Genomic DNA, 26,935 nt, shown 5'->3' with positions numbered 1-26,935 from the left:
ACACTCACCTAATGTAAATATTCTTATAAAATGGAGATTTTCCTTAATTCAAAGTTTCTTTGGACTTCCTGCATTTTTAACTGTGGCTGATATTTTGTAAAAAACAAATGTATAACTTTTCTAGTTCCATAATGGATATCAATAGGAAAACAGTACAAGTATCTTTTTCATAACAAAGTCTTTTTCTCATTACATACTGGAAATTGGGAGAATAGCACTAGTTCTTCAAAGAAGAAAAACCACACTGGTTAACACAGAGAACAGTTAATTGAATTACATTTTTGCTTAGTTTTTGTAGGATTAACAGGTTGAAAATTATATCTATATTGACTCACACAGTTATCTTGTTACCTTGGCAATTTAACAAATGACAATAATGGCACAGAAATAGATAATACACTTGTTTCATTACCCCCTTTTAAGGAAACTCCTAGAAAATGAGAGGTTATCCACACACTGGGAATGCTGACTTTGTCCAGATAAGCGATCCAGCAGCTTGTTTCCTGGTGACTAAGGAGAATGTTGTAAAAGACCATAAACAGCTGTTTAGGCCTCAGAATACCAAGAGACCACACAGAGACATTGTGGTGAGTACACAGAAGCATGACTTGTTTTGCAGCATGGATTTGGATAGGCAGAGAATATTATTTCACTGTAAGTTAAAAAAAAAAGTCTTCAAATATTCTCCAAGGCAATGGCAAGAAGCCTGGATGCAAAAAGAGCCACTTCTCTGCCTAATAGTCCAATTGACATTCTAATTGCCAACAGAAGTTGCAGTAGGCAAATTCCCTCCCATTCCATCAGGGCTGGAGATTGAAACATAAAAGAAGAGAACAGTCGGGACAGGAGGTGATAGGAAGAGAGACAAAGAGGTGTGTCTCATTCACCAAGAGACATGGCCATAAGGGCATATCACTCTGCAGAGCAAAGATTATAAGACAGTATCAATGGGAAATGTTCACCAGCCACAGGCAATAACATTTGGAAAGAGCATATAAAACCCTCTAGAGTCTAGCTAAGCCCAGTGGATGTAATGTCCACTTCTTTTAAATATGAGGAAACGGGAAGAGAAAGGATCTAAAACGGCTCACAGAAAAGGTAACAATACTGCTATTATAACAGCTGTTCATGTCATAGATTGTTGGATCACCAACGATTCCATTGAGCAGTGACATTATCAAACACAGGGATACCCTCCTCATAAATACAATAATAGTAAAGGTTTTCAAACTGTGTCTATCACAGAGTGAAATCTGCAGACTTCCTGAGGGCTTGGTTTCAGATGTACGTAACAAACACAAATTCAAGACTCTGCATTGAGTTTTCCCTGTAATGTTCCTAGGGAAGACCCAACTATCTAAAGTAGGGTGACTTCTTACAAGAGTATTCCTAAAATAGTAGCTTTAACTGTAATAGTAACTAATCTAGAACTTTCAAATATGCTCTAAAACAAATAATGAAACATTTATGAGGACAATTGATAAAGAATACAGCAAAAATACAGTCTGAGGACAATAAAAAACATGTCACAAAAATAAACCTCTCTTTTGACCTGTGTTCTAGTCTCACTGCTTTTATAAGCATCTGAGATACATTTGTGAAACATTTTATGAGCCTACCAAGGAACAGCTCATACAAGCATCTAAGAGTATATGAGCATACTGCTGTAAGGGTGGGAAAAAAAAGACTGGAGTTATATGAAAACATTATTCTACCCATTAATCTTCTTGTTGAAATATATCTATAGGAGCATATATGGGTTTCTCTCACTTTAAAAGCATGTACATGGAATTATACAAAAGAAAGTTTTTTTATAATGTGCAATATTAATAAACACTACTACTTACCTGATTGGTTGCTGATAGGATTTTGTTTGCCAGTATTTTAAGACTACAAGCAACAAATAAAACCTTCTGTCTTGGGCACTCTATTGCTGTAATAAAACACCATGACCAAAAGCAACTTGGAGAGGAGAGGGCTTATTTCATCTTTTAACCTGCATTACATCCAAGGAAGTCAAGGTAGAAACTCAAGGCAGGAGCTTGGAAGCAGGGACTGAAGTAGAGGCCATGGAGGAACCTACTTACTTGCTCCACAGGCTTGTTCAACATGCTTTCTTATGCAACTTAAAACCACCTGCCCTGGGGCTGGCAATACCCACCATAGGCTGGGCCCGTCCACATCAATCATCAATCAAGAAAATGCTATGCAGGCTTGCTTCCAGGTCAATCTTATGGGGGCCTTTTCTCAATTAAGATTTCCTTTCCAGCTGGCTGTGATGGCACATCTTTAATTCCGGCAACCTGGAGGCAGGGGAAAGTGAATCTCTACAAGTTTGAAGCCAGCCTGGTCTACATATCAAACTCCAGGACAAGCCAGGGCTACAAAGAGAGATCCTGTCTCAAACAAACAAACAAACAAATAAGTAAACAATAAAGCCAAAAAGATTCCCTCTTCCAAGATATGTCTACCCTGTGCTAAGTTGATCAAACAACCAGTATACCTTCCAAAGTATCAGAACTATTGATCCAACCTTAGAATAGAAAAAAGATGGTTCAGTGTCTCTGTTTGGGTTTGGGAGAGGGGGTGTATACGAAAATCCATAAAATTGTCACCCTGGCATCTATCTCTCCATATCATTTGCCTGCCTTCTGTGTGTGTTCTATCTTTTAAGGAGAGAGAGGGAGATGCTTTTTCCTCTAAAACATTTGATCATTTCTCTTCCTTTCACACCACTCTGTTATACACGCGCTTTGGTCCCCTGCTTGAGGATGACTGTATCTCCCATGGTGTCTAAGTGGGGTCTGTAGCTTCATTTCTCTGTCACCCATATGCATAATGTAGGAGTGAGAAGTGAAAGCCATGGTGAAGACTGAACTCTGAGCTTGAAGAAGCTCTTTTCCAGATTCTTGGTAAAATTTGGGATTCTAAACACTGTTTGCTTGTCTTTTTCTTGAGACAGATAGTGAAATCCCTGGCCAACTGACCCTATTCTAATACACAGAGAACAATCCTTTGTGTTCTATAAATCTACACAAGCCTGGTGTGTTGTATACTGTTTCTGAGTCTACGGAATGTTTTCTCATTTGTCATTCCAGCTTTAAAGTTGGAAAACATTGAATCCGTTTTAATACCCTATTTGTAACTAATACCTTTTCAACTTCCAAACATGAGATTTGCCATTTTATGTATTTCTTTTTAACCAAACAGCCACATATTTTAGCCAATACGCATTCTTTCATTGGCGTGACAGCTTCAATGGGAAACAGCTGAAATTAATAGCCAACTCTGATCTACTTTTCCCCTCTGTGGAATAATTTACAGTTCTCAGGCAGTCTGTTTTGTTAAGTAAGCAGCCACCAAAGCTTAGGAAGGAACTCGTGGCGATGAATTTTCTTGGCAAAATAATATATTACCTAAATGGTATCTATTAAATCACCTGTGCTACTGGCAGTTGGCTTCAGTGCCTTAGTATAAATGACAAAACCAGCCTTTGCTAGAGGTTTTCAGGGCTCTGTCATGTAGTCTCTGATTTCAGTTTCTCCCCATCAGTTTTATGCTGCATTTTCTTTTCCTAACAGAGAAGTAGCTGACAAGGCAAGAAATGCTGGGAAACTTGGCTGCTAGTGAAATTTAACAGAGTTTTTCCTTGGGGAGAGAACCTCACATTTACTATCTTTTTAAAAAAAGCAAGTTAGATTTTTTTTTCAGGATTTCACAGTTTCCTTTAGAGGACTGCTCACAGGCATATTATCCAGCTCTGTCTCTTACTTGTTTCACCATGGGCAAAGTCACCTAAGCATCACTCCGCTTGCTCATCTGTCAGTGCTAAGTCCTCATGATGGTAATGTGAGGACCAACCAATTATGAGGAGAGCATTTAACCCACCACCACATTCATTGCCATTCTAAATCTTTCAGGTGTCACATCAGTCAGGTCCAAGGAAGAATATTAGCCAGTGTTTGGAGCCTGTGTTTACAAGACAGTTGTGCAATGAAACTGTTATATACTGTATTCAAATCCAATTCTCCAGATATTATTTTGACTAAGCATTCAAACTTTATAGTGATTGAATATATAAATGTTGATGGGGTTTAGAACATACCACCTAAAATACAGCACAGTGGCACACACACACACACACACACACACACACACACACACACACACACAAAAAACAAACAAAAACCAGAAGCAATAAAATCACTTTTACCATTCCCCCAGTGTTCTCCCTTCAAATAAGTCATAAAATCAGAGGCAGGGTTAGGGAAGAGAAGAGTGGAAGAGAGCATTGCCATGTAGCCCTGACCCTATGAACCCCACTTACTGTGTAGCCTGGTGCTTGTGACAATCTGCCCCAGTACTGAGATTACAAGCATGCTCCACCACATCCAGCTAGCTTCTGTGTGTGTTTATTTGTTTCTTTTTGTTCTTGAGGAATGTTCTTACTCTGTATTAGAGTCTGGTCATGAACTACCAAACCTCCTGAGGTAAAATTAAGAGAGTCCACAAGTTCTCTGTTCAAACAGTGGGAAGTGCCAGGTGCCATCACATTTGCCCTGGCTTCAAAGGGGAAGTCATCAGTGATATGTGACATGGGATATGTGACACGGGATTACTAGGGAGACATGGGATTCCTAGGAAGATAAAGAGAAGTCACAGTGCTTCATTGAACGATAAAGGAAAGAAATCCATTTCCATTTTCACCTGAGCAAGAGTCACCGGATACCCAGCAACTCCGCTTTCATTTCCTGTACACCTCTAAGGAAGTCAAACATTCACAATTCCGTTTGGAAACTGCTCGCATCCTGTCTTGACAGAATGGGAAGTTCTCACCGATACAGCTGTTCCTCTGCTACAAATTTGAACCTGCATATTATAAATTCTCACTGAAAATCTGAGAGAAAAATAAAGGAGAAACTTCTAGTGAATGGTGCATCTTGGCTCACACCTAAGGGGCCACCGGGTACATACTTCCCACATGGAGGGCATTCAGTGAGTGGTCACAAGTGCTTCAAATCATTGGCACCCTGAGAGTTTATCAGGCCCTAACTAAAATGCTTCAAATCACTTTTCCTAGGCTCGGGATGCAAGCATTTCCTGCCTTTCCCAATCTCCACCTCCCTATCTGCAGACACCTGCTCTCAGGAGGATTCCTTGGAACCTGGCTGGTGACAATGAGGAAGTCTTGCTGGTGACAATGAATGGCAACAATTATCCAGTCCTGGGACCAGAGCAGCAGACTGCTAGCCACTAAATAGGCTGGGAAGAGTTTGCACTTTTGTTTTCATCCTCCCTGCCGGCATCCACTTCTCTTCTGGCTCCTCAGGGCCTCAGGCTAACTCACACAACTCCATTTTCAGCAGTAACAAAAGACTAAGCACTTCCTCCTTTCCCTGCAGGGACTTGTTTTGTTTCCTGGAACCTGGAGGGAATTGGCAAACACCTGGAGGCCAAGGAGACTAAGGTCTCCATTGTACTGCCAGGTGAGAAAGTAGGCTCAGCTATTTCAACCTAAATGTCACCAGACTGTGCCAAAGATGTTAATAATGGAATCATAGTCACTGTTTATTGTTATGTCCTTAAACGCCAAGAATAGAGTTGTCAGTCTTTTTATATGAAAGATGGAAAAATGCAGGGTTTTAAATGCATTCACAATTTCAATAAAGGCATACATTATATACAGTGTATATTTTCTGAAGATCGTACATTATTAATTAAACATTTATTTTAAAGATCTTTTATTTTATGTGCATGGGTGTTTTGCCTTCGTGTATGGAGTTACCGATGTTTGACAACAATTACTTTTGGAATCCATGGTCCACCAGGATTCAGGCTTTACCAGTGCTACTGAACTGATAATCAAATTAATTGAACATCTCTTTTTGATAATAGGTGCCATTCTGAACCCCAGCTCCCGCTCTGGACCTCTCTATGACCCCACAGATAAGGGACATTAGCTCCTGGTACTTCAAGCATTGGCTGAGCTCTCCAGCAGTCATAGAGTTGGGGCAGAGTTCCACTTCACCCCCAGACCCATCCCCTTTGCCATACTGAACTAAGTGTACACATCAGAGAAAAAAAGTACTTAAGTTCTCCCCCAAAGAACTGAAACAGAAATGAACAAAGGAGAGAAAACAGAGAGATCTGGGTCTTCAACACAGAAGGACCAGTACAAATGTGTACAGAAAAGAGTGTGGAAAGGACAATACACACCCACTACACACATACTCACATGTGTTTACATATATACACATTCATATACACAGCATGCATACACACATTAGTATACACACAGTCATACACGCACAAACATACACCCACAGACACACACACACAGAGACTGGGGGTTGGGAGATGGAACAGAGTATCATGAAAACATCTATTCTTTTCTTGAAGGTATCAACATCATTGCCTGTTATGAACTTATTTGTGAGCGCCCCATTGGACATTTGAAGACTTAATGCCTACTGTGACTATATCTCATGTTAGGACTTAGCAATAACTGAGGTTAAATGTGGCCAAAAGCACAGAGATCTAATGTAATTTGATGTAATATCCTATAAGGCAGAGGCTCTAGAGCTCTGTCTACCCAGAAGAAAGACCAGGTTGAGGACATAGAGTGAGGGCAGCCTCAGGAGAATGCAAGGCTGCTGGTATTTTTAGATTACCTAGAAAATAAACTTCTGTTCTTTAAGCCACCCGATTGGTGTCTTTTATCACAGCATCCCTACCAGACTGGTATGTGGTTTCTGCATTATGACAGGTCATGAGATAGTATTAAAATAACACGCAATGTCACTTCTTTCTGTAACTGCAGTTGGTTCTCTGTACATGTACCATGGAGTACTAGCTGTGACACTCCCATATACACTACATTTTACCTTTTAATGTAATCTCTAACTTGCAGGAGTCTAGCATAATATGACAAATATAAACTGACACTCCTGAAGTAATGTTTTTTGGGAAGCATTCAACTGTGATAAGAAGTCCAAAATACATTGTCACACTGTTGTTTTGTTGGTGATGTTTTTAATTCTGATCCCCAACCAAGTGCTTCAGAAAGGCCACTTTTCCATAAACTGGAAGTCATGATAAGTTCCTTCTTAAGCTCACAGTGCATCAGAAGAGAAATTCTACCCCAACTGAAGAGAACTATAGGTCAGACATTTCTTTGAAGTTGGGTATTTGATTATTCTGGTCACAGAAAATAATAAAATTTTAAAAGATCCATGAATTGTTCCTCTTAAATAAGTTCTCTTTATTCAGCTCCAAATGTGGAACTTGGACTTTTCCATAGTTATGAGGCTCCTTGCTTTCTCTGGATTCTCTCGGGTGACAGCACAAAGCAAGAATGGGGAGTTCTGCATCTTGTCCAATTCCACCTTCCAATGATTGAATACCTGGGCCTATCTGGCAGTGTCTGATCTAAAGGAGCCCTCTTAAGAACAGCTGCAACATAACCCTGCCCTTCTAACAGGAACCAACCAAGGCGATGTTGGAGGAGTCTGTGCACTCCATCCAATGCCAAGGTTCACACAAGCCCATTTATTGAAAACCACTAAATGGAATTGTCACTAACCAAATATTTGAAGAGAACATATCATAGTTCACTAAAAGAACATCGTAAACACCAATATGACTAGTACAACTCAAAGTGTCCTATGGCATTGAACCTGAAAATGATCCATGTTCAGCTTCAAATGTACATGTTGGAACAACAAATGGCTGGTATACTTCTTAAAGTTGTCTGTATATATGTTTAAAATACTATGATCTTCTGGGCAGTGGTGGCATGTGCCACCACTGGGAGGCAGACGCAGGCAGATCTCTGTGAGTTTGAGGCCAGCTTAGTCTACAAAGCTAATTCCAGGGCAGTCAGAACTTTTACACAGAGAAACCCTGTCTCAAGTAAACAAACAAACAAACAACTAGTATTAGAGTAAGGAAGGCTTGTACCTCTTCCCACTTAAAATTCTGCTATGCATACCACCATTATATGAAACTGAAGATTAATGATAAAATATAAGAAAAGATAAAAATAAGTGTTATGTATTCTACAAAATAATTCAACACAGGTGATAGTATTCTCATTTGAAAGATGTCAAAGTGGAAGTAATTTGTCCAAGACCACATGATTTCCTGTCTCAAGTCTAAGATTAAAATCTGAATTCGAACCCCCTTCATCCTACCTGTGAACAATGTTTGTGTGGCATAGACTAAAGATCTAGACCCAATATAAAAGATGCCAATAAGTTGGCAGTTAATTCTTGTATAGGCCCTTGCTTTCCTCATGGTTCATTTCCTTAACCCATCACCAGACTGGTGTTAGACATTAGGCTCCATTTAACTTATAGCTGTGTAGTGGTATACACTGAGAGCCCCAGATTTATGTAATGGTTTTCTTTCCAACAAAAGTGAATTATAAGTGAAAGGCATTTACTATTTACTTCCCTCAATGGTCGTTTCATAGTAAATGTATTACAAATTTGGGGGAAACATCTCTCAGATCAACTTAATTTGGGGCCTGAGAAATCCAGGGTTTGTTATAGAAATGAATTCATTACCTATGTGACTGCCTATTTCTAAAAATGCTTTCTGTGAGGTTTCTTGTTGGCCCCACCAATTGAAAAAGGGAAACATTTTTCTCAACTGATTCAGTCCTTATACTTACAGTCCATCTGTTGCCATAGCACTGATTGTCATGTCAAAATTGCAATTAGTAACACTCAGAGGTAATCAGGAAAAAGGCCAATGGAGCCTGTGCCCAGGCCTCAGTAATCTAATTGAGCAATAGGAAGTTTAATTTCAGGAGACCTGGTTTCAGGCTGTAGTTTTGCCGCTTACTGTGTTGCGTGGGCCATTTGTTGAGTAGAATGATCATTTTCAAGCTTGATTTTTTTTTTGTTATTCAAGTGCCATGTGTAAAACTGTTGCCTGTGATAGTTAGACAAACTCATTAACATCTCTGTGCCTAATTCCAATTACCTGTTTATCGAGACACTGTGATTATCTACTATAATATGTGGCCGACAAATTCATACTGTTGCTTTTAATAAGAAAGACACTGTAGTGAACATTGAAGAAGAACTTAAATGTGGTGGACTGGGTAGTGGGAGAAGTATCATGAAGAGATGGGCAGTATGGGCAGAAGCCAGGGATAGAAAAGCTCAGACTTCATATGATGAAAAATGAAGGGTACAGGTCGGCCAGAGAAAAGTACATAAAGTGATGAGGGCTGAGTAGTAAAAATGAAGCCACATTAGAGGCTGTTAAAAGTAGGAAGGCCAGATGGGTGAAAAGGATTGAAAAGGTAGCTCAGGCAGAAAGCTAATGTGATGAGATGGGTATTTCTAAGCCTCTGCTATTAGTCTATCTTCACTTTCAGAAGGAAAAACACAAGTCTGCTGAGTTTACTATCACAACTCTTCTCATGATTTTAATTTTCAGAAAATTTATGGCCTCCTATCACAAAATAGGCAGTCATTTTAGCTTGCTTCTGGGTCATAAAAATACAAAGTCTCAATTTTATATCTTGGCCAATTGTAGCAGCTGCCTGAATCTTTTCACGTCTGTTTATCTACAATACATTGTGAACCGTCTCTCAATACCACTTCTACCAGGAAGCCTTCTTTAGGAATCTAGATCTTTCTAGATTACTTTATTCCACCTCTAGATACTTATAGAAGTAGTATCCTGGAAGATTTTTTATTGACCTAGGAATGAAATAATAGGAATAAAATAAAGACCTGGCAGCAACCCTTTAGAACTTGAACTGTGTTATTTAATGTCATTTGTTTCTTTCCAAGTTAATTTGTTAATTCTCAAACTCTAAAGACACTTTGAATCATCCATTTAACAAATGAAATAATGGGAACTTCATGGATTCAACTTCACCTTAGGGGCTGAGAATACACTGGTGAAAACAAAACAAAACATCAACTATGGCCTGTATTAAAATTATCTTTAGGCATCAACAAAACACATTTCTGTGTTTCTGATAGGGAAATATGGAAAACTTTCATTTTTGGTGTTTTATGTTGTTGTTGTTGTTTTTAGATGTTTATTTATTGGCGGGTCTGATGCAATAGTACATAAAACACATCTGTTTTCACAGTGCCTGGAAAGGTCTTTATGGAATGAGAAATAAGAGGCAGATGGCCAATGGATAAAAAGACCTACCTATTTTGTTGAGTTATTTTATAGATGCAAATCACAATTCTACTAAAAGGTAAAAGAATTACTATCAGCAGGAAGGTCCAGATAAAAAATTCCTTGCATCCAAGGGAAAAGGAATTAGTTTTAGCCTACAGGAAAAGGGAGAAACTAGAGAAATTTTTGTGGAGTGTTTGGCTAGTCTTTGAGAGACCAAGACAAATAAAAAAATGTCCCTGGGCCTAGAGCTGAGATTATAATTTAGTGGTAGGTTTGAGGTCCTGAAATCAATTCTCAGCATGAAGGGTAAAAAGTGCCTGAAATTATTTTCCTAATATATTAAAACTAGGTCTAGAATTTATCTACTTAATCTATAGTGAATCCTTCTAAAATTTTATTTTTTAAGGGTCTCACTGTGTAGTCATGACTAGCCTGGAGCTAGTTAGACCAGGCTGTCCTGGAAGTATCTCAAGTGCAGGGACTAAAGGTGTGAGCCAGCATGCCCAGTTTATGGTTAGTCTTTCATTTAATATTTTTAATACCATTTATAGACTCACAAAGACTATACTTTCTACAATTTTATGTAAAATTTAATTTCTAGAAATAGCTACAAACCATTTGGGGAGGGAGGTCTTACATGTATCCCAGGTTGGCCTGCAACTCAGTACATAGGCCATGCTATCCTTGAATTCACAATGAGGCTCAGCCTGTCTTAGGCCCCCAAGTGCTAGTAATTCCAGACTTATGTGACCATCTTGCTGTAAATATCATATACCCCCCTCCCAAATCTGTCAGAGACTTGGGTGATTTTGTTGGTCAATCCTGTTTGTTGAAAATGCCTATATTTTTAGCTAAGACATTTATTTTCTAGTATGACTGATAGATGGATGCCCAGAACAATTCCAGAGTGAGCTTAAAAACCATTTCTACAGTGGACCAAGCTGATAGTATTTAACAGTGATAAGTGTGAAGGATAATCCCTTAGGCCTCAGATGTTTTGCTTGATTGATGTCTTTTTCTTTGAAAATCAGTCAGGTAAGAACAAGGTGCTCGCTTCTAATCCCAACAGATGGGGACACACAGGTGGACTGCAAATTTGAGGACCACTTGAACTACATACACAGTGAATTCCTGGCCAACCTGGTCTAAAGAGGTGCCCTGTGTTAAGACAACAAAACTATTTTAGTACACCTGATATCTGGATGTGTTGAATAAATTCACAACCAAATATAAAACATATGCTGCCAGGCAAGGGGCAGTGCATGCCTTTAATCCCAGCACTCGGGAGGCAGAAGCAGACCTTCCTCACAGGATGTCTGTGAGTTGAGGCCAGCCTGGTCTACAGAGAGAGTTCCAGGGCAGCCAAGGTTACACAGAGAAACCCTGTCTCAAAAAACAAAAAGAAAACCACAGCAAAACCAGTGGTGGAGCATGCCTTTAATCCCAGCACTCTTCTGGAGGCAGAAGCAGGCAGCAGGTGAATCTTTGTGAGTTTGAGGCCAACCTGATCTACATAATGAACTCCAGCCAGGACTACACAGACTCCACGTCATAGAGACCTTATAAAAAGTGAACAATTTAAAATCACAACTACCTAAATGTGTACAATAAAAGTTAAATAAATTCGATTACATCTACACCCTCGGTTATATTTCTTAATTAATTCCAATTTAGCATTAAAGTCGATTAATATTAGTAAGAAGATAGAGGAATGACCACCTCAACTGCCTGAGCACACAGAGAAAAACCTAAAATGATCCTGCATTTTATATCAGCTTCAACAAGCGTGGGGGCGAGGCTGAAGCTGACAGACGCTTACGTTTGTCTTTCTGGACATTAATTTTTTAATTGATTTTTAACGAGTTTTTTTTTATTTTAAGCTACAGATATCAATATTTTACCTCATAATCTGGAACAAAATTTTACATATTTCAAATATTCTTATACTAAACGGAAGCATCTGTGAAAACACATGGATCAGAAATTAAAACATTAAGCCTTAAATCAGCTTTCGTTTGGCGGTTTCCCGCTCGTGGAACGTAAAGAAAAACCGCCCCAATCCTCTGGGAAAGCCGGCGCTACCGGTTACCACCGTGAAGCCCGGTCGGCCATCTTTAATGTGGTCAGTTCTCATGCATCCGGTGACGGCAGGAAGAGGGGGGCGGGACGCCAGAGAAATTCGACCAATGAGATCATGGAAAGGAAACAGGCTGTCAGTAACCAGGCGCGGAGAGAGGAGCGCGCGACCGGAGGCGGAAGGCGTTAGATAAATTAGTCCGGTGTTAGGAAGCGGTTTCTGCGGCCTAGCGGTACTGTGGGAGCATAGTGGAGCGGTTTCTCCCCGGAGTTTGACACCTGCTTCCGTTACACAGAGGAAGTGTGGTTGGCTCGCCAGAGGACGGCTCCTGGACGAATTTGCTCTCCGCTGTGTGCTCGGCCGGAATCATGTCGAGCTTGGCGGTGAGAGACCCAGCCATGGATCGTTCGCTGCGTTCAGTGTTCGTGGGTAACATTCCGTATGAGGCGACGGAGGAGCAGTTAAAGGACATTTTCTCGGAGGTTGGTTCCGTTGTCAGTTTCCGTCTCGTATACGACAGAGAGACAGGAAAGCCTAAGGGGTATGGCTTCTGCGAGTACCAAGACCAGGAGACCGCGCTTAGTGCCATGCGGAACCTCAATGGGCGAGAATTTAGCGGGAGAGCGCTTCGGGTGGACAATGCCGCCAGCGAAAAGAACAAGGAGGAGTTAAAGAGCTTGGGCCCGGCTGCGCCCATCATTGACTCACCCTATGGGGACCCGATTGATCCAGAAGATGCTCCCGAGTCGATTACTAGAGCGGTCGCCAGCCTGCCCCCAGAGCAGATGTTTGAGCTGATGAAGCAAATGAAGCTGTGTGTCCAAAACAGCCACCAGGAAGCTCGCAACATGCTACTCCAGAACCCACAACTGGCGTATGCCCTGCTGCAGGCCCAAGTGGTGATGAGAATCATGGATCCAGAGATTGCACTGAAAATTTTGCATCGTAAGATACACGTCACACCATTGATCCCAGGCAAATCTCAGCCTGTCTCTGGCCCTGGCCCTGGTGGTCCTGGCCCTGGCCCCGGCTCCGGTCCTGGCCCTGCCACTGCCCCTGGGCTCTGCCCGGGACCCAATGTTATGCTGAACCAACAGAATCCTCCAGCTCCTCAGCCTCAGCATCTGCCAAGAAGACCTGTGAAGGACATCCCTCCCCTGATGCAGACTTCTATACAGGGAGGAATTCCAGCCCCAGGACCAATGCCAGCCGCAGTTCCTGGACCTGGACCTGGTTCCTTAACTCCAGGAGGAGCAATGCAGCCACAGGTTGGCATGCCAGTGGTTGGTCCAGTGCCCTTAGAGCGAGGACAAATGCAGATGTCAGATCCTAGACCTCCAATGCCTCGTGGACCCATGCCTTCTGGTGGCATACCTCCTCGAGGACTGCTGGGAGATGCTCCAAATGACCCTCGCGGAGGGACTTTGCTCTCAGTTACTGGAGAAGTAGAACCCAGAGGTTATATGGGCCCACCTCACCAGGGTCCCCCAATGCACCATGGTCACGACAGCCGTGGCCCTTCCTCGCATGATATGAGAGGAGGCCCGTTAGCAGCAGATCCCAGAATGCTAATTGGAGAGCCCAGAGGTCCCATGATAGATCAAAGAGGTCTGCCTATGGATGGTAGAGGAGGTAGAGAGTCTCGAGGAATGGAGACTCGGCCCATGGAAACCGAGGTCTTGGAGCCACGAGGAATGGAGAGGAGAATGGAGACCTGCGCAATGGAAACCAGAGGGATGGAAGCAAGAGGCATGGATGCAAGAGGACTAGAGATGAGGGGCCCTGGCCCTAGTTCCAGAGGTCCGATGACTGGTGGAATCCAGGGTCCTGGCCCCATTAATATGGGAGCAGGTGGCCCTCAGGGACCTAGACAGGTTCCAAACATTGCAGGAGTGGGAAATCCTGGAGGTAGCATGCAGGGGGCAGGTATACAAGGAGCAGGGATGCAGGGAGCAGGTATACAAGGAGGAGGAATGCAGGGAGCAGGCATGCAAGGAGGGATGCAGGGAGCAGGCATGCAAGGAGGGATGCAGGGAGCAAGTAAGCAAGGTGGAGGCCAGCCTAGCAGTTTTAGCCCTGGACAAAGCCAGGTAACTCCACAAGACCAAGAAAAAGCAGCTTTGATCATGCAGGTTCTTCAGCTGACTGCAGATCAGATTGCCATGCTGCCTCCCGAGCAAAGGCAGAGTATCTTGATCTTAAAGGAACAGATCCAGAAATCCACTGGTGCTTCTTGAAAGGGTTGACTAGGAAGCACTTAGTTATCCCCTCAGTGTTTATTGTGTGGCATGAAAGCAGTGCAGAAAGCTGTCTCCTGTGTGCCCATGCTTTAATGATTGAAGATTTCCCTATCCCTGGAACTTAGTTTTATTTCTAGTCTTTTCACTTTGTGTTTTCCCTTTTCTTTTTGGTTGAGGGTAGGGAATGGGCCTGTTCACTTTGTCACTGTTACTCTATAGAAACCCTGGAAATGATGACATACCAAATAAGGTGATACAGGAAGATAGAGCAATGGTAGCATGTCTGCACTCTGTTAGCCGTATTTTATAAATATCGATAAACTGGGAACTACGTAAACGTTGAAAGTGGCCTGTTACAATATTGATAGTTTAAAGATTTTTGGTTGTATATTGAACTGAATGTCAATTTGTGAAGATAGACTTTTTGGTAAACCAAAACACTAATTCTATTTTGAAGGCAATAGAGTGCTGTATTAAGGCTAACATTTTAGTTATTTTTTGAAACATTAGAGCTAACAGTCTGTGGTAAAATTTGTAGCAATGGAATTTTTTTTTAAAGCTCTTATGGGAAAACTCAAGATGATGCCTCTACTGAAACTGTTAGTATCCTTGCCTGGTCTCAACTCTGGTAGTTTTGCAGGACAGTTGTAGTGTGAACTGAGTTACATTTAAGTCTGATGAGACTCAATTAATTGCTTAATACATATCTCAGAAAAAAATCTTAAGCCCCAAGTCTGGTTGTGAGTAATTTTCTGACATCTAAAAGAATCAGTCAGACATGGATGGAGTCAGGCTTTCTTGAGTAGTGGAGGCTTCATTCAGTAACTCTCCCAGGTTCTCAATAAACCACTCTCCATATGGATGCACTCCATTTGGTTGACAGGAAGTTAGAAATCTTAGTCTTGACATTTTGACATGTCTTACAGTTTGATTACTTTCATAAACTACTTTCTTACATCTTACTAGAAATGGGGCCCAAGTAGACTGACAGCTCTGCTCAGTTAACTTAACATTTTATATTTTACATAAAAGCCACTTGGTCATAATAAACATTCCTATAAGATATATTTTAAAATAAGGAATGTGGAGTTTAATATGTTTCCTTTAGAGCTACTATCTTATGTTTTAGCTTTGAGTGTGTGGCACCTAGACATTGTGTCATATCCAGTTTATGAAACAAGCACAAGTTCCCATATGACCAAGTGACCTTCCTCTGTAGGTTAATAAACACCCAGCTACTGAGGGAAGAGTAGCCTTAGGGAGGGCTGACACAAGGGGTTTTCCCCTTGCAAAGTTCCTCAATGTTAAGTGTACAAAGTTCTCATCCCTAGGCTGTTTTCCTATGGTTTGGTTGTTCTGTGCTAGTGTTTCGCTGCCTGTGTTTCCTCTGCCTCCCTTGTGCTGGAGTGGCTTAGTGTTTGTACTTCTGTGCTATTTTTGGCCAATTCCAATTGCTTGTTTCTTTTGCAATTGTAGTTGCTAGCCCCAGACTTCTCACTGACTCAACATTGTTTGTTATAAGAAAGTCTACACTGTTTAATGAAGCTTAAATAAAAAGGTTTGTATGGCTAAGGTATTTTGTATGTTTAATTTCACTTAATACATTGGGAAATGCCTGTTTTTGAGAGATACATACATATAGTGAAAAAAGTAAAATAAGAAAATTTGTGGAATGGTTCAACAGCTGGGATCCTGTGAAGACTATGCCACTTCAGTGTCATCAGCACATTAGACATAATTGGTGTTCTCTTGGAATACTGTGTTCCAGGATCACCTTTCAGGCTTCTCAAGCACTGACACATTTGTTTTCTTCTACCCATAGCCCCCAACTTGTATTTCTAGACATAAATGGGGACATGAGAAGTGCCTCACTCCCTCTTGTATGTATAGACACAAATAGGGACATGAGAAGTGCCTCACTCCCTCTTGTATATGCTGTAGTAAAAGAGACAGATGAAAGGGATGAGCAAAACGTCCATTTTAGCTGAAGAAAGTTCTTTTCATTACCCCCAAGGTAACTGAGATTCATAACAAAATACATGAATTATAACACTATTTTCATTAGGATACAAATTAGAAAAAAGTGTCTGTCACCTCCAAAGGGAGATGGAGGCAGGAGAATAAGGAGTTTGTGCCCATCCAGGGCCATCTTAGCTCCTATAAAAACAAACAAAAACACAACTTAAAATGAATTCAAAATGAAAAGCAATCACCTTCACTATGATAAAGCAAAATCGTTTCTCATTACTAATTAACAGCTTACAGATTCTGGTATTGATAAAATAAAGGGCCTTGATCCCTTACAGAAGAATAATTCAAATGTGTTCTGTAGGTGTTGGAATATAATATTGATTACCAGGGTTTCTCATTCTCAGGTAGCATATGCTTTATATAATGATTGAATTTCATTAGTGCCTTCCCAATAGCCTCTTCCCCTATTACTGGTGATTGATAAGCAAATGGATTTTCTAAGGTTTCTAATTTTGGAATAAGGTATATACCGATGTGGATCTGGAGAAGGTAGGCTAACCCAAGTGAAATTGTATATGACTGGAATTTTAGTGGTGGAAAAGCATTTTTTAAAAATGTCTATCACACTTTGCAAAGCTTGCTTTCCATAGTGTGACAGGACATTAAGGAAGCCTACAGAACCTCATTTGCTGTGGGGTGTCAGGTCTCAGGACAGTTACATTCAGACACCTTCTGTGGCAGGACAGCTGAGCTGACAGTCCCATCTGAGTCTTCTTACTAAGAAGGTCTGCTGTCTGTACTCAGCTCGTCTCTAAACAGATTTCCAAGGTGTTTAGAGAAGTGTGTTTCTCTACAGCCAGGGAGATTTATATTGAGGGAATTATTAGTGTTATTGTTAATGTTAATAATTTGTATTGATAAAGCTATATGTCAATAATAAGTACTATTTGGATACTTGTATTGATGTATGTTTGTATATTTAAGATCAAGTAATAAGACCTTTTAATGTTTGTACGTATGTTTATGCACTCAAAAGTTTGCTTGTTTGAAATTCTTTTAGAGACAAGGTCACAATATCAAAAAGTAAAAGAAACACACCAGATACTTAGTAAATACTATGATAAGAGTACTCAGATAGTTACCAGCTGCATAGGAAAATATTTCCTTATAACTCACTTAATTTAAGGCCTAAAGGTAGGTAAGTATTCAGAAGGTTGAGTAAAATACACTAAGTCTTTGACTCTTAAGTAATTTTGTATGATTCAATATGCATAATATTTATAGACATTTAGAATGAACAGATTTCAGAAAAGTTGATTTTTTTTTAATCTGCCAAGTTAGTAATTTTATGTCTGCCTTGGAAGTAAAATGGATAATCTTAGGGCACAGAGAAATGAAAACAGTTAACTCCAAACCATTGTGTCTGTCTTACTTAATTAGCTGTTTTAAATCAGAATTCTGTCATTACATGAAAAATATTCTACAAAAATTCTGCAAAAGTATATGAACCATTTCTGCACACACCTCATCTTAACTGCCTGCAGTTAACATGAAGCAACTTGTACCAAATTTGAAATCCACTTACATATTTCTTGTGGACTTTAATGAAAAGGTTCCAAATTAATCTTCCTCAGAAAAAATTAATTTGTAATAACTCAGTTTTCAATTCCCTTTGTCTTAAGCATTAGCTGTAATAGCATTTGAGATGTGTATCAATTTAAAAAATAACACAGTTGAGTTAATGTAATGGGACTTTATCGGCTTTGCATAGTGCATTAACATTCATAAAATACTTTATATGCTAAGAATCACACTTTCTCACACATTAGATCACTGCAGTACCATACAGCATGACTAAAAATCTGGGCAAAATGAAACAGAATAAATTGCCTATTAAAATTTACTATTTTCTTTAAGCCTATACCTAAAATGACTTCATTTTTAGGCAGTGGTGAGAGGGAAAGTTCTCTGCCTTATCTCCAGCAACAAAGAAAATATGCTGTTGGAACTTTTAGAATAGTTATTAAGTTACTACCAAAATTTTGTTTTTAAGTATCTCATTCAAGAACTGATGACTTGGTGGCCTGCCAGCCAACAGAACCTGCCTACACACAGGTTTTACTTGACTAGCTCAATTGTCTCAAAACGTTTATTTTAAATGTATATGTTTTCCAGTTTTGTCACAGATTCCACCTCTTGATTCATGCAATTAGAAGACTACCAGTCAACCCCTATAATACTTTTGACTCATACCTGCTTTGTGTAAACACATGACTGTCAGCGTCCATTGGAACTAGTGTCTAGTTTGACCAGTGTGAAGTAAGAAAATGTGCTTGGCAAGTGGTTTTTTAAGGGTACTCATGTAAAAAGCAACAAAATAGTTCAGAGAAAACCAAAACAGGGAAAGACCTAGAACTATTACTATGTAGTTTTTTATGATGGCCCACAATACCTGGCCAATCGATACATTTTTTTGTGCTCTGAATACATATTTACCCAAAATACCTATATTCTCTTTAATTTATTTTACATGTGTGTGTGTGTGTGTGTGTGTGTGTGTGTGTGTGTGTACATATGGAAGTCAGAGGGCAACTTGTGGGAGTTGTTTCTCTTCTGCCATGTGGAACCCAGGGATTGAACTCAGGCAGTCCGTCTTGGTGGAAAGTGCCTTTACTCACTGAGCCACCTTGTTGCCCCCTCTCCTTTTTGATTTGTCAAGAGTAGTTGCTGTCTCAGAACACCACTTAAATATGTAATAGGACTGAGCTGTATTCTTCTAACTTTTACAGAGTGTATTGATTTATGCACACATAAAATTTGATGACTGCCGTTGATGAGCTGCTCATTCCTGTGTTATAGTTCTAACTTTTACAGAGTGTATTGATTTATGCACACATAAAATTTGATGACTGCCGTTGATGAGCTGCTCATTCCTGTGTTATAGTTACGTCAGCTGTGTTTGCCCCCAAACTTCTATTAATTTTATTTATTAGTATAATATATAGATATGAAGCCAGGTGGTGGTGCATACTTAATCCCAGCACTCAGGAGGCAGAGGCAGACAGATCTCTGAATTTAAAGCCATCCTAGTCTACTGAATAAGTTCCAGGACAGCCAGAGCTATATAGAGAAATGCTGTGTGTGTGTATGTGTAGTGATAGACGTAGGTCTAGGTAAACAATGTATGTAAACTGCTGCAAAAATACATGACTGTCTCAATTAAAATTATGTTCAATGATTTGAAATTATATATGTATATGTCACATCACTTGTGCTTTATTATAAGTTAACACCCTGCTTGTGCTACTTTTTGTAATATTGATATGATATAGGGAAATTGACAAGTGTAAAAGGTTATTTCTATGAAAAATATTGGATACTTCCAAGAAATCTTAGGCTTGGTGCTGCTAGTCATCAGCCCTGCATCTCCACAGGGTTCACTCAGTAAAGACAACAACTTGTCACCTTTCTGCTCTATCCTCCTGCTCTCCCTGGAGTTAAATGCTCAAGCAAAGGGAATGTACTTTAATCTCTCCCTAATTAATGTGGGCCTTGAGCCAGCAGCATGGGTGTCACCTGGGAGCCTGCTAAAAATGAAGACTCTTGTGTTGTAACCAAACCTGCTGAGTTAGAATTTATATTTTAATAAAGTCTCTGGGGACTCATAGCCAAAAATTTCCTTGTCAAAACACTGCCTAATCACAATTCTAAAAATAACAAAATTGAAAACAAAGTACCTTAAAGACTATTTTGAGAAATAGGATGTTTTAGTTTACTCAGTAACACAAAAGATCAAACTTGGGCATGGGGAGAATCCCTATCTAATCCAAGAACTATGTAAGAGGGAGTATTTCAACCGGAGGCCATATTGAACAATGAAGCACATGAACAGTAGTCCTGTGTGTTTAAGGATAATCTTGTGAATACTGGCCACAGCTGAGGTTGTTTTGGGGATACACTTGAGTGTATTTAGCCAATGTATATGTGCCTTTCCTTTTTCTCCTGAGCAAAGGGGAAGTTAGGTAAAATCTGATGGAAATAATACATTTATTTACATTATATTATATATTTTCACCTGAAACATTGTACATGGAAAATTTTTATAGACATGTCCCTCCTTGGGATGGAGTGCTCATGATTCAGTCAGAATTAACCCCTGACAGAATTCTGCTGTAACACCTTCGCCAACAGCAGTAAGTATTCTGAAGTTACAAAAGAACAGGGCCAATAAAACAAGAACCAGCAAAGGATCCACCTAGTATCAGAAATAGTCTCAACACTCTATGTTGCAATTTGTGCCTTTCAGGGAATCTTACATAATTAAGGCTATAAATTAACCAAATCAACATTTGGAAAATTAAGCAAATTAGCGTTTTGATTTTTCTCAAGGGAAAGTTTACATTGAGTTGAAGTGGTTGAACTTAAAGCCTTCGCATAAAACAGTTTTAAATTCAAAGTAATATCTAGGTGGTGATGTCAGACCCCTTGGTGAGGCTGTGAAGGTGACCTGAGAGTGTGGACTCACCCCTGCTTATGCCTGTTGAGACTATTCCAGAACTAACCTTGGGCTTTAAAGGTTTTCTGAAACAGTCTTTCAGGATTAGCATTTTGTGAGAAGTGTACTGGTGTTGAGGATCTCTAGTTGATGGATATTCTATTGTTTACAGTAAGATACAGTTTAGCAGTTTCCTCTTAGGTGATGTATGGAGAGATGCAAAACTGTACAGCTAGACAAACAATGACCTTGGCCTGGCCCAGGTTCTTGGCTGCTGTTCCTTGGTGTGTTAAACCTGAGAATCGCAAGGAGAAACGGACAAATATACATGATTGTCCAAATAAGGCAAGCCGTATTTTGGGGACAGGCCAGCCTGCTGTCTTGCCCTAAATTGGGATTTGAGAAAACAGCTCCTCCTGGCCTCTTGAAGTACCTTTTATAGGAGAGAGAAGGTGTTCACAGGGGCAAGAGAGTTGACTATTACATATTATTATGCAAGGAAAAGGAAACAAGGGCTAGAATATACACCATGCAAGTAGGGTTGCAAGCAGTTTATATCAGATCTAAGGACTTAACCCAAAACAGATACGGACTTATTCTTAATTACACATAGAAACCTTGCCGGGTGGTGGTGGCACATGACTTTAATCTTAGCAATTAGGAGGCAGAGGCAGGCAGATCTCTGAGTTTGAGGTCAGCCTAGTCTACACAGGGTCAGCCTAGTCTAACCCTGGGATAGCCAGGGCTACACAGATAAAGAAATCCCGTCTCAAAACCAAACAAAAAATAAATTTATCATTTCAAGAAGAAATGCACTGTATATATATTTGCTCCCAAGAAGTAAGAATTGGGTTTAGTTTATCAAGAACAAAAACCAAAATTTAGAAAGATAATGTATTTATATGACTTGCCAACAGGTTTCTTAAGAGATTTATAAAGCAGGGTACTTTTCTTACGTAGTTCTAGTCAGTATCCAATTTAAAAGATAGGTGATCTATACAAACTATATGTCATAAAACTTACAAATGGAAAATACACAATGCAATGGATTTTACTGTATTCCTAGAACCAAGAAGCCAGCAGTACGACAACCCAAATTTAGAATACATTCATCATTTTAAGAAGAAACTGTATGTTGGTCAACACCAACTCCAGGCAACCCTCATTCTCATACATCCAACACTAGAAATCTACAAATCACTCTAGACAACTTTTGGACATTTTGTACAAATGAAATTTATACATGATAGAACCGTTATGACAATTTCACTTTAGTGTCATCTTTTCAATATTTATCTGTGCTGTATTGTAGCAATAATATCAATATTCCATTGTATGAATGCAGCATATTTTATCCATCTATTCGCAAGTGAATGGATTTATACTGTTTCCTCTCTGTCGACCACAAAAAGTGTTGTTCTGAGTATTTGTGAGTCCATTTCTGTATACATGTATTTTCCCTTCTCTTGGGTGAAATGGTCTTTCTATATAACACTGGCAGTGCTGGAACTCAGTATGCAGATCAGGCTGGCCTTGAACTCACAGAGATATGGCTGCCTCTGCCTGAGTGCTAGAATTAAATTTCTATTTCTAGTTGCTGTTATTCACTTACTGCAAATAAAGCAACCTTTTTTTTTATTTTAGCATTCCTATTGCAGGTAAGCAGATAATCAGATGACAAAGTCTTTAAAATAGGAGAGAAATGATTTCTTTCATGATTTAAGAATTGACCTGAAGTAGGAATCAAGATGCAGTGCTAGGAGGGTTTTCAGAGACTTCTTCGCATGCTTTTAGAAAAGGCAGGCAGTTGTTCTCACCCGTTAGAGCTGTGCAGGCATTGGTTGCTTCTGAAGGGAACTGGAAGTTCTTTTCCCGGGAACACTTAACAGTATTACAAAGTGAGCTTGGTCTTCATCTGCATTCAAACTCTGCCTCTAGCACATAGTACTTATATGACTCATTTCAATGCCTTATTTCAATTGCATACACTAGGGTAATTACCACCTACTACAGTTGAGATGACTGCTTGATAATGCACTGTCCACCAGGCCTGTACACAATATGCTCTCAATGTGTGGTCTGTGATAGCTTTTGCTCTTATCACTCACACACACACACACACGACACAGAGAGAGAGAGAGAGAGAGAGAGAGAGAGAGAGAGAGAGAGAGAGAGAGAGAGAGAGAGAGAGAGAGGAAGAGAGGAAGAGAGAAAGAGAGCCACGTGCCCAGAATTGGAAGGCAGAAAAGCAACTTGAAATTTAAACCAGATCTTTTTGCTTCTCTAGATTTTGAAAGACAAAGATCCATAGGCATGAAAAAAAATCAGCACAACTTATTTCCACCTCAAGAGTGAACAACAACAGACATGCAACAAAAACACGCTAGGGACCCCCACCTAAAAAGAGGAAAAGAGAGCTCTCCTAAAGGAAAGGCAGCCGGGTACTTTAAACCACAGTGGTTTGTCTAGTGTTTGGGGTGAGGCATAGGAACAAAGCTAGCAACTCTCTGAACCCTTTTACTTCGTAGTAAAGCTGTATTCTGCACAAGAAGAGAAGTAACACGGAGTTAACAAGGATGACGGCAAACTGATGCAGAAAACCCTTCTGGCAGCCAACTCTGACCTAAGACATTTCAAGCTCCTGCAATCTTGCTTTAGACGAGCCAGCAGAAATAGAATCGGGGTTTTATCCAGCTTGAGCTCTCATGGCTTAATTATTTCTTCCCCTCATAGCTCTATCCACACAATAGCGGGCAGATTTTCAAAAGTATGTTTTCTTTGTCCAAGGCAAACTTTAATAACCCTACAACAAAGTTTAAGGAAGTGTTTGTCCTATTATAATATTGTTTGTAGGGTGCATGAGTCTTGAATGCTTTTGTTGAGTGCCGTGTGACGTTTCCTCGTTCCTCCCTGCTTTCACTGTAGAATGACTTATACAGTAAGTCTTTAGAATAAATGGATCAAAACATTATGGTTCCATTAATCTTCATTCAGTGGTTTGTAGTTCATACATAACTGTGTTTCCAAACTGGACTTAAGGAAATAGTCCTATAAATTTACATGCATTGGGAAAAAGATTTTATAAAATATTTACAGGCTCAAGTGAAGACTTTTAAAGTAACATAAATCCCTTAGTTATGCTTTTTATAAACTGTAACTCAAAGCTACGATTTCTTACTAAGCATAATTTTCTTTAATAAAACACCTTTAATTCAATATGTAATTTTCATCTTTATACGGAGACTTATATAAAAATAGTCACTGTTTTGGAGAATATTCACTTTTAACTATTGCATTTCTCCATAAGTTTTTACTTATAAAGAAAGCAGAGTCACTTCCAGTTTTAAACATGTCACTATATAATTAATTTAAATGTAACAGTATATGTTTGTGCTTATGCTACGGCAGCACTAACTATATATAGTTATCGATAGCTCAATCTGTTACTAGTAAAGATTAAGAACTAAATTGTTAAAAAATATATTCTAATTTAATTAACAAATTAGTTGTCTCATAGGACTAGTAGCTACCTTAGTGCATAGTACAGACACAGAAGACAGAAGTTTCTTTATGTCTAGAAATCATTTAGGTAGTTGTTTAAAATCGCGGCTGAGGCTGGGCATTGGTGGCGCACACCTTTAATCCTAGCACTCGGGAGGTAGAGGCTGGCGGATCTCTGTGAGTTCTAGGCCATCCTGGTCTACAAATCAAGTACCAGGCCAGGACAGCCTCCAAAACAATTCAGAGAAAACTTGTCTCGGAAAAAAAAAAAACAAACTCATGGCTGGGTGGTGGGGGGAAGACAGATGACTCAGTGGTTTAAGAGCACATTCTTTTCTTGCTGAGGACTCCAGTTCACTGCACTAGCATCAGTTACCTTACAACTATCTGTCACCCCAGCTCTCTATGACCTAACACCCTCTTCTGGCCTCTGAAGATGTCTGTCCTCAGGAGCACATGCCACTACACAGACATACATGCACACACATAATAACAAATAATAAAGATAAATCATTACTAAGCAGCTCCATCACGATTTGCACTCACAGCAATACTAAAACTGGTGGCCACTTCCTACTCCCCACGTGCTTGGCAAATAACATCTCACCTCATTTGCAACAGATCCTTAAATAATATGTAGCACACAGAAAGCAAAAAGTAAAGGTACCATCAACTCATTTTATTCATTTTTCATCTAGCAGTTACCTGATGACTATCCCGTGATAGCCCGAGTACTTAAAAAACCCCAAATGGATCCAGTTGCTTCTGACTCTACATTCATCTAATCCTTGCTTTGCTCTGTGTACTTTGAACACATATATGACATAGAAGCAGGAAGGGAACTAACTATTTGTGGGGAGAGAGAAGAACCATAAGAGTCAGAAAGGGAGACATAGAAAAGTGACCAGTGTGGAGCTGAGAATATAAGCAAAATATAATGACATGCATGTATAATAATGGCATAATTTTTATAGGCAGCACCCAAGAACTTAATTAAAAGCTTATAATGTGTAAAACATCTTGGAAAAATAAAACAAGTCTATTTGCAAATCAAGCTCTGTAGTGTGGAGACTATCGACTTGGAAATGCATGTAAAATGTTAGAGTTACAAGTTCAGATTCTGGGGCCTAGCAGTGTTAGCATATGCCTTTAATCTCAACATTTGGGAGCCAGAGGCAGGCGGATCTCCATGAGTTCAAAGCCAGCCTGGTCTACAGAGCTAGTTCCAGGACAGTGAGGACTACACAGAGAAACCCTGTGGCAAGAAAGAAAGTTTGGATTCTCAGCTGGGTCACAGAGGCAAGTGTCACTTAACTGTAGTGGAAAGTGAAGAAGGCAGGAGATCTCAGTACCAAAGCTCTGGGTTTCTAAGCAAGAACAAAATACCCAGGTTATGCTATGTACTCAATAAACACTTCTTAATCTTTACAAATGTTATATGCGTAAATGGGTAACAAAAACAAGAATTAAGAGCTATTTCAATAATATCAAGAAAATACCTAAAGACCTCATGTGGTTGGTTTATCTTGGTGGTCAACTTAATACACCTGGGAACTAGACATTTCAATTAGAATAGCCTCCATCTGATAGCCCTGTGGCTGTATCTGTGAGGCATTTTTGATTGCCGATTCTAGGGTGACCCAGCCCACTGTGGGTGGTACCAGCCCTTAGGCAGGTGGACCTGTGCTGATAAGAAAAGCAGCTGAACAAGCCTGGGAGCAAGCCTGTCCATCTCATTCCTGTGGGAAAGTGATGGACTGTAATCTGTTATATGGAATAAACTTCTCCTTAGGCTGCTTTTTGGCTATGTGTTTATCAGAGCAATCGAAGGCAAAGCGGGACACCTCAGCACATTATATCCTAAGATGATGACTGCTGTTCATCCTAATACCCTTGGCTAGACTGTGGGACACTTCCAGACCTTGTATGCTTCAACCCCACTAGACCCTTGTTTCTGCCCTTTCTGGAGCTCACAGTCACATGCCTAAAGTTTGAATCAGCTGCCTTGCAATAAGACACTTCTGTGTGGCAAGCTTTCTTTTCTGGGGAATGTTAAATGAATAGAACAATGAAATCTATGGGTCTCCTCTCCTTCTCCTCCTCCTCCTCCTCCTCTTTTTCTTGTTTGTTTGTTTTTTGTTTTTTGTTTTTGTTTGTTTGTTTGTTTTTCCGAGACAAGGTTTCTCTGAGCAGCTCTGTCTGGCCTAGAACTCAGAGATCTGCCTGTCTCTGCCTTGCTGGGATTAAAGGCATGTGTTACCACGCCTACTGGATCTCCTTTCTTAAAGAACTTTGTCCTTGATCCTTTATCACATGAAGCAGAAATAAGATTCATACAGCTAGGCTCTAATAGGCTACCTATCAGAATTCGCTGTGGGTTCCTAATGAGAATTCCTGGACCGCATCCCAAGAGATGCCGATTCAGTATAGGGTGCTGTATTGGTTTGTTTGTTTAAAACTCTAATCCCAGCCATGCTTGAACATTGGAGATATGAA

The 26,935-nt window shown here is 39.9% G+C and overlaps 2 protein-coding genes across 6 annotated transcripts in view; one reads left to right on the top strand and one right to left on the bottom strand.

Moving 5' to 3' along the window:
- The window catches only part of Prkg1 (protein kinase cGMP-dependent 1), a 1,145,204-nt gene that overhangs the window by 496,722 nt on the left and 621,547 nt on the right, over positions 1–26,935 (bottom strand). Inside the window, exon 1 of one of the 5 annotated variants that reach the window (XM_040745650.1) lies at positions 1,848–2,124. The exons of the other annotated variants lie outside the window; for them this stretch is intronic. The gene's annotated coding sequence lies outside the window, so the exon portion shown is untranslated. Of the gene's footprint in view, positions 1–1,847; positions 2,125–26,935 lie in introns of those variants that run through there. 5 annotated transcript variants of the gene reach the window in all.
- Cstf2t (cleavage stimulation factor subunit 2 tau variant) lies at positions 12,435–16,044 on the top strand. Its single transcript, XM_021225095.2, has one exon. It carries the CDS (start codon positions 12,601–12,603, stop codon positions 14,467–14,469), a length of 1,869 nt encoding a protein of 622 aa, XP_021080754.1. The 5' UTR covers positions 12,435–12,600; the 3' UTR covers positions 14,470–16,044.

Source organism: Mesocricetus auratus, unplaced genomic scaffold (genome assembly GCF_017639785.1).
Source record: "Mesocricetus auratus isolate SY011 unplaced genomic scaffold, BCM_Maur_2.0 Super-Scaffold_4256, whole genome shotgun sequence".
In the NCBI taxonomy this organism is placed as follows: domain Eukaryota; kingdom Metazoa; phylum Chordata; class Mammalia; order Rodentia; family Cricetidae; genus Mesocricetus; species Mesocricetus auratus.
This window is presented reverse-complemented; position numbering and strand designations above follow the sequence as displayed.

Coding starts and splice junctions, on each gene's coding strand:
- Cstf2t (XM_021225095.2), top strand. CDS start 12,601: ATGTCGAGCTTGGCGGTGAGAGACCCAGCCATGGATCGTTCGCTGCGT.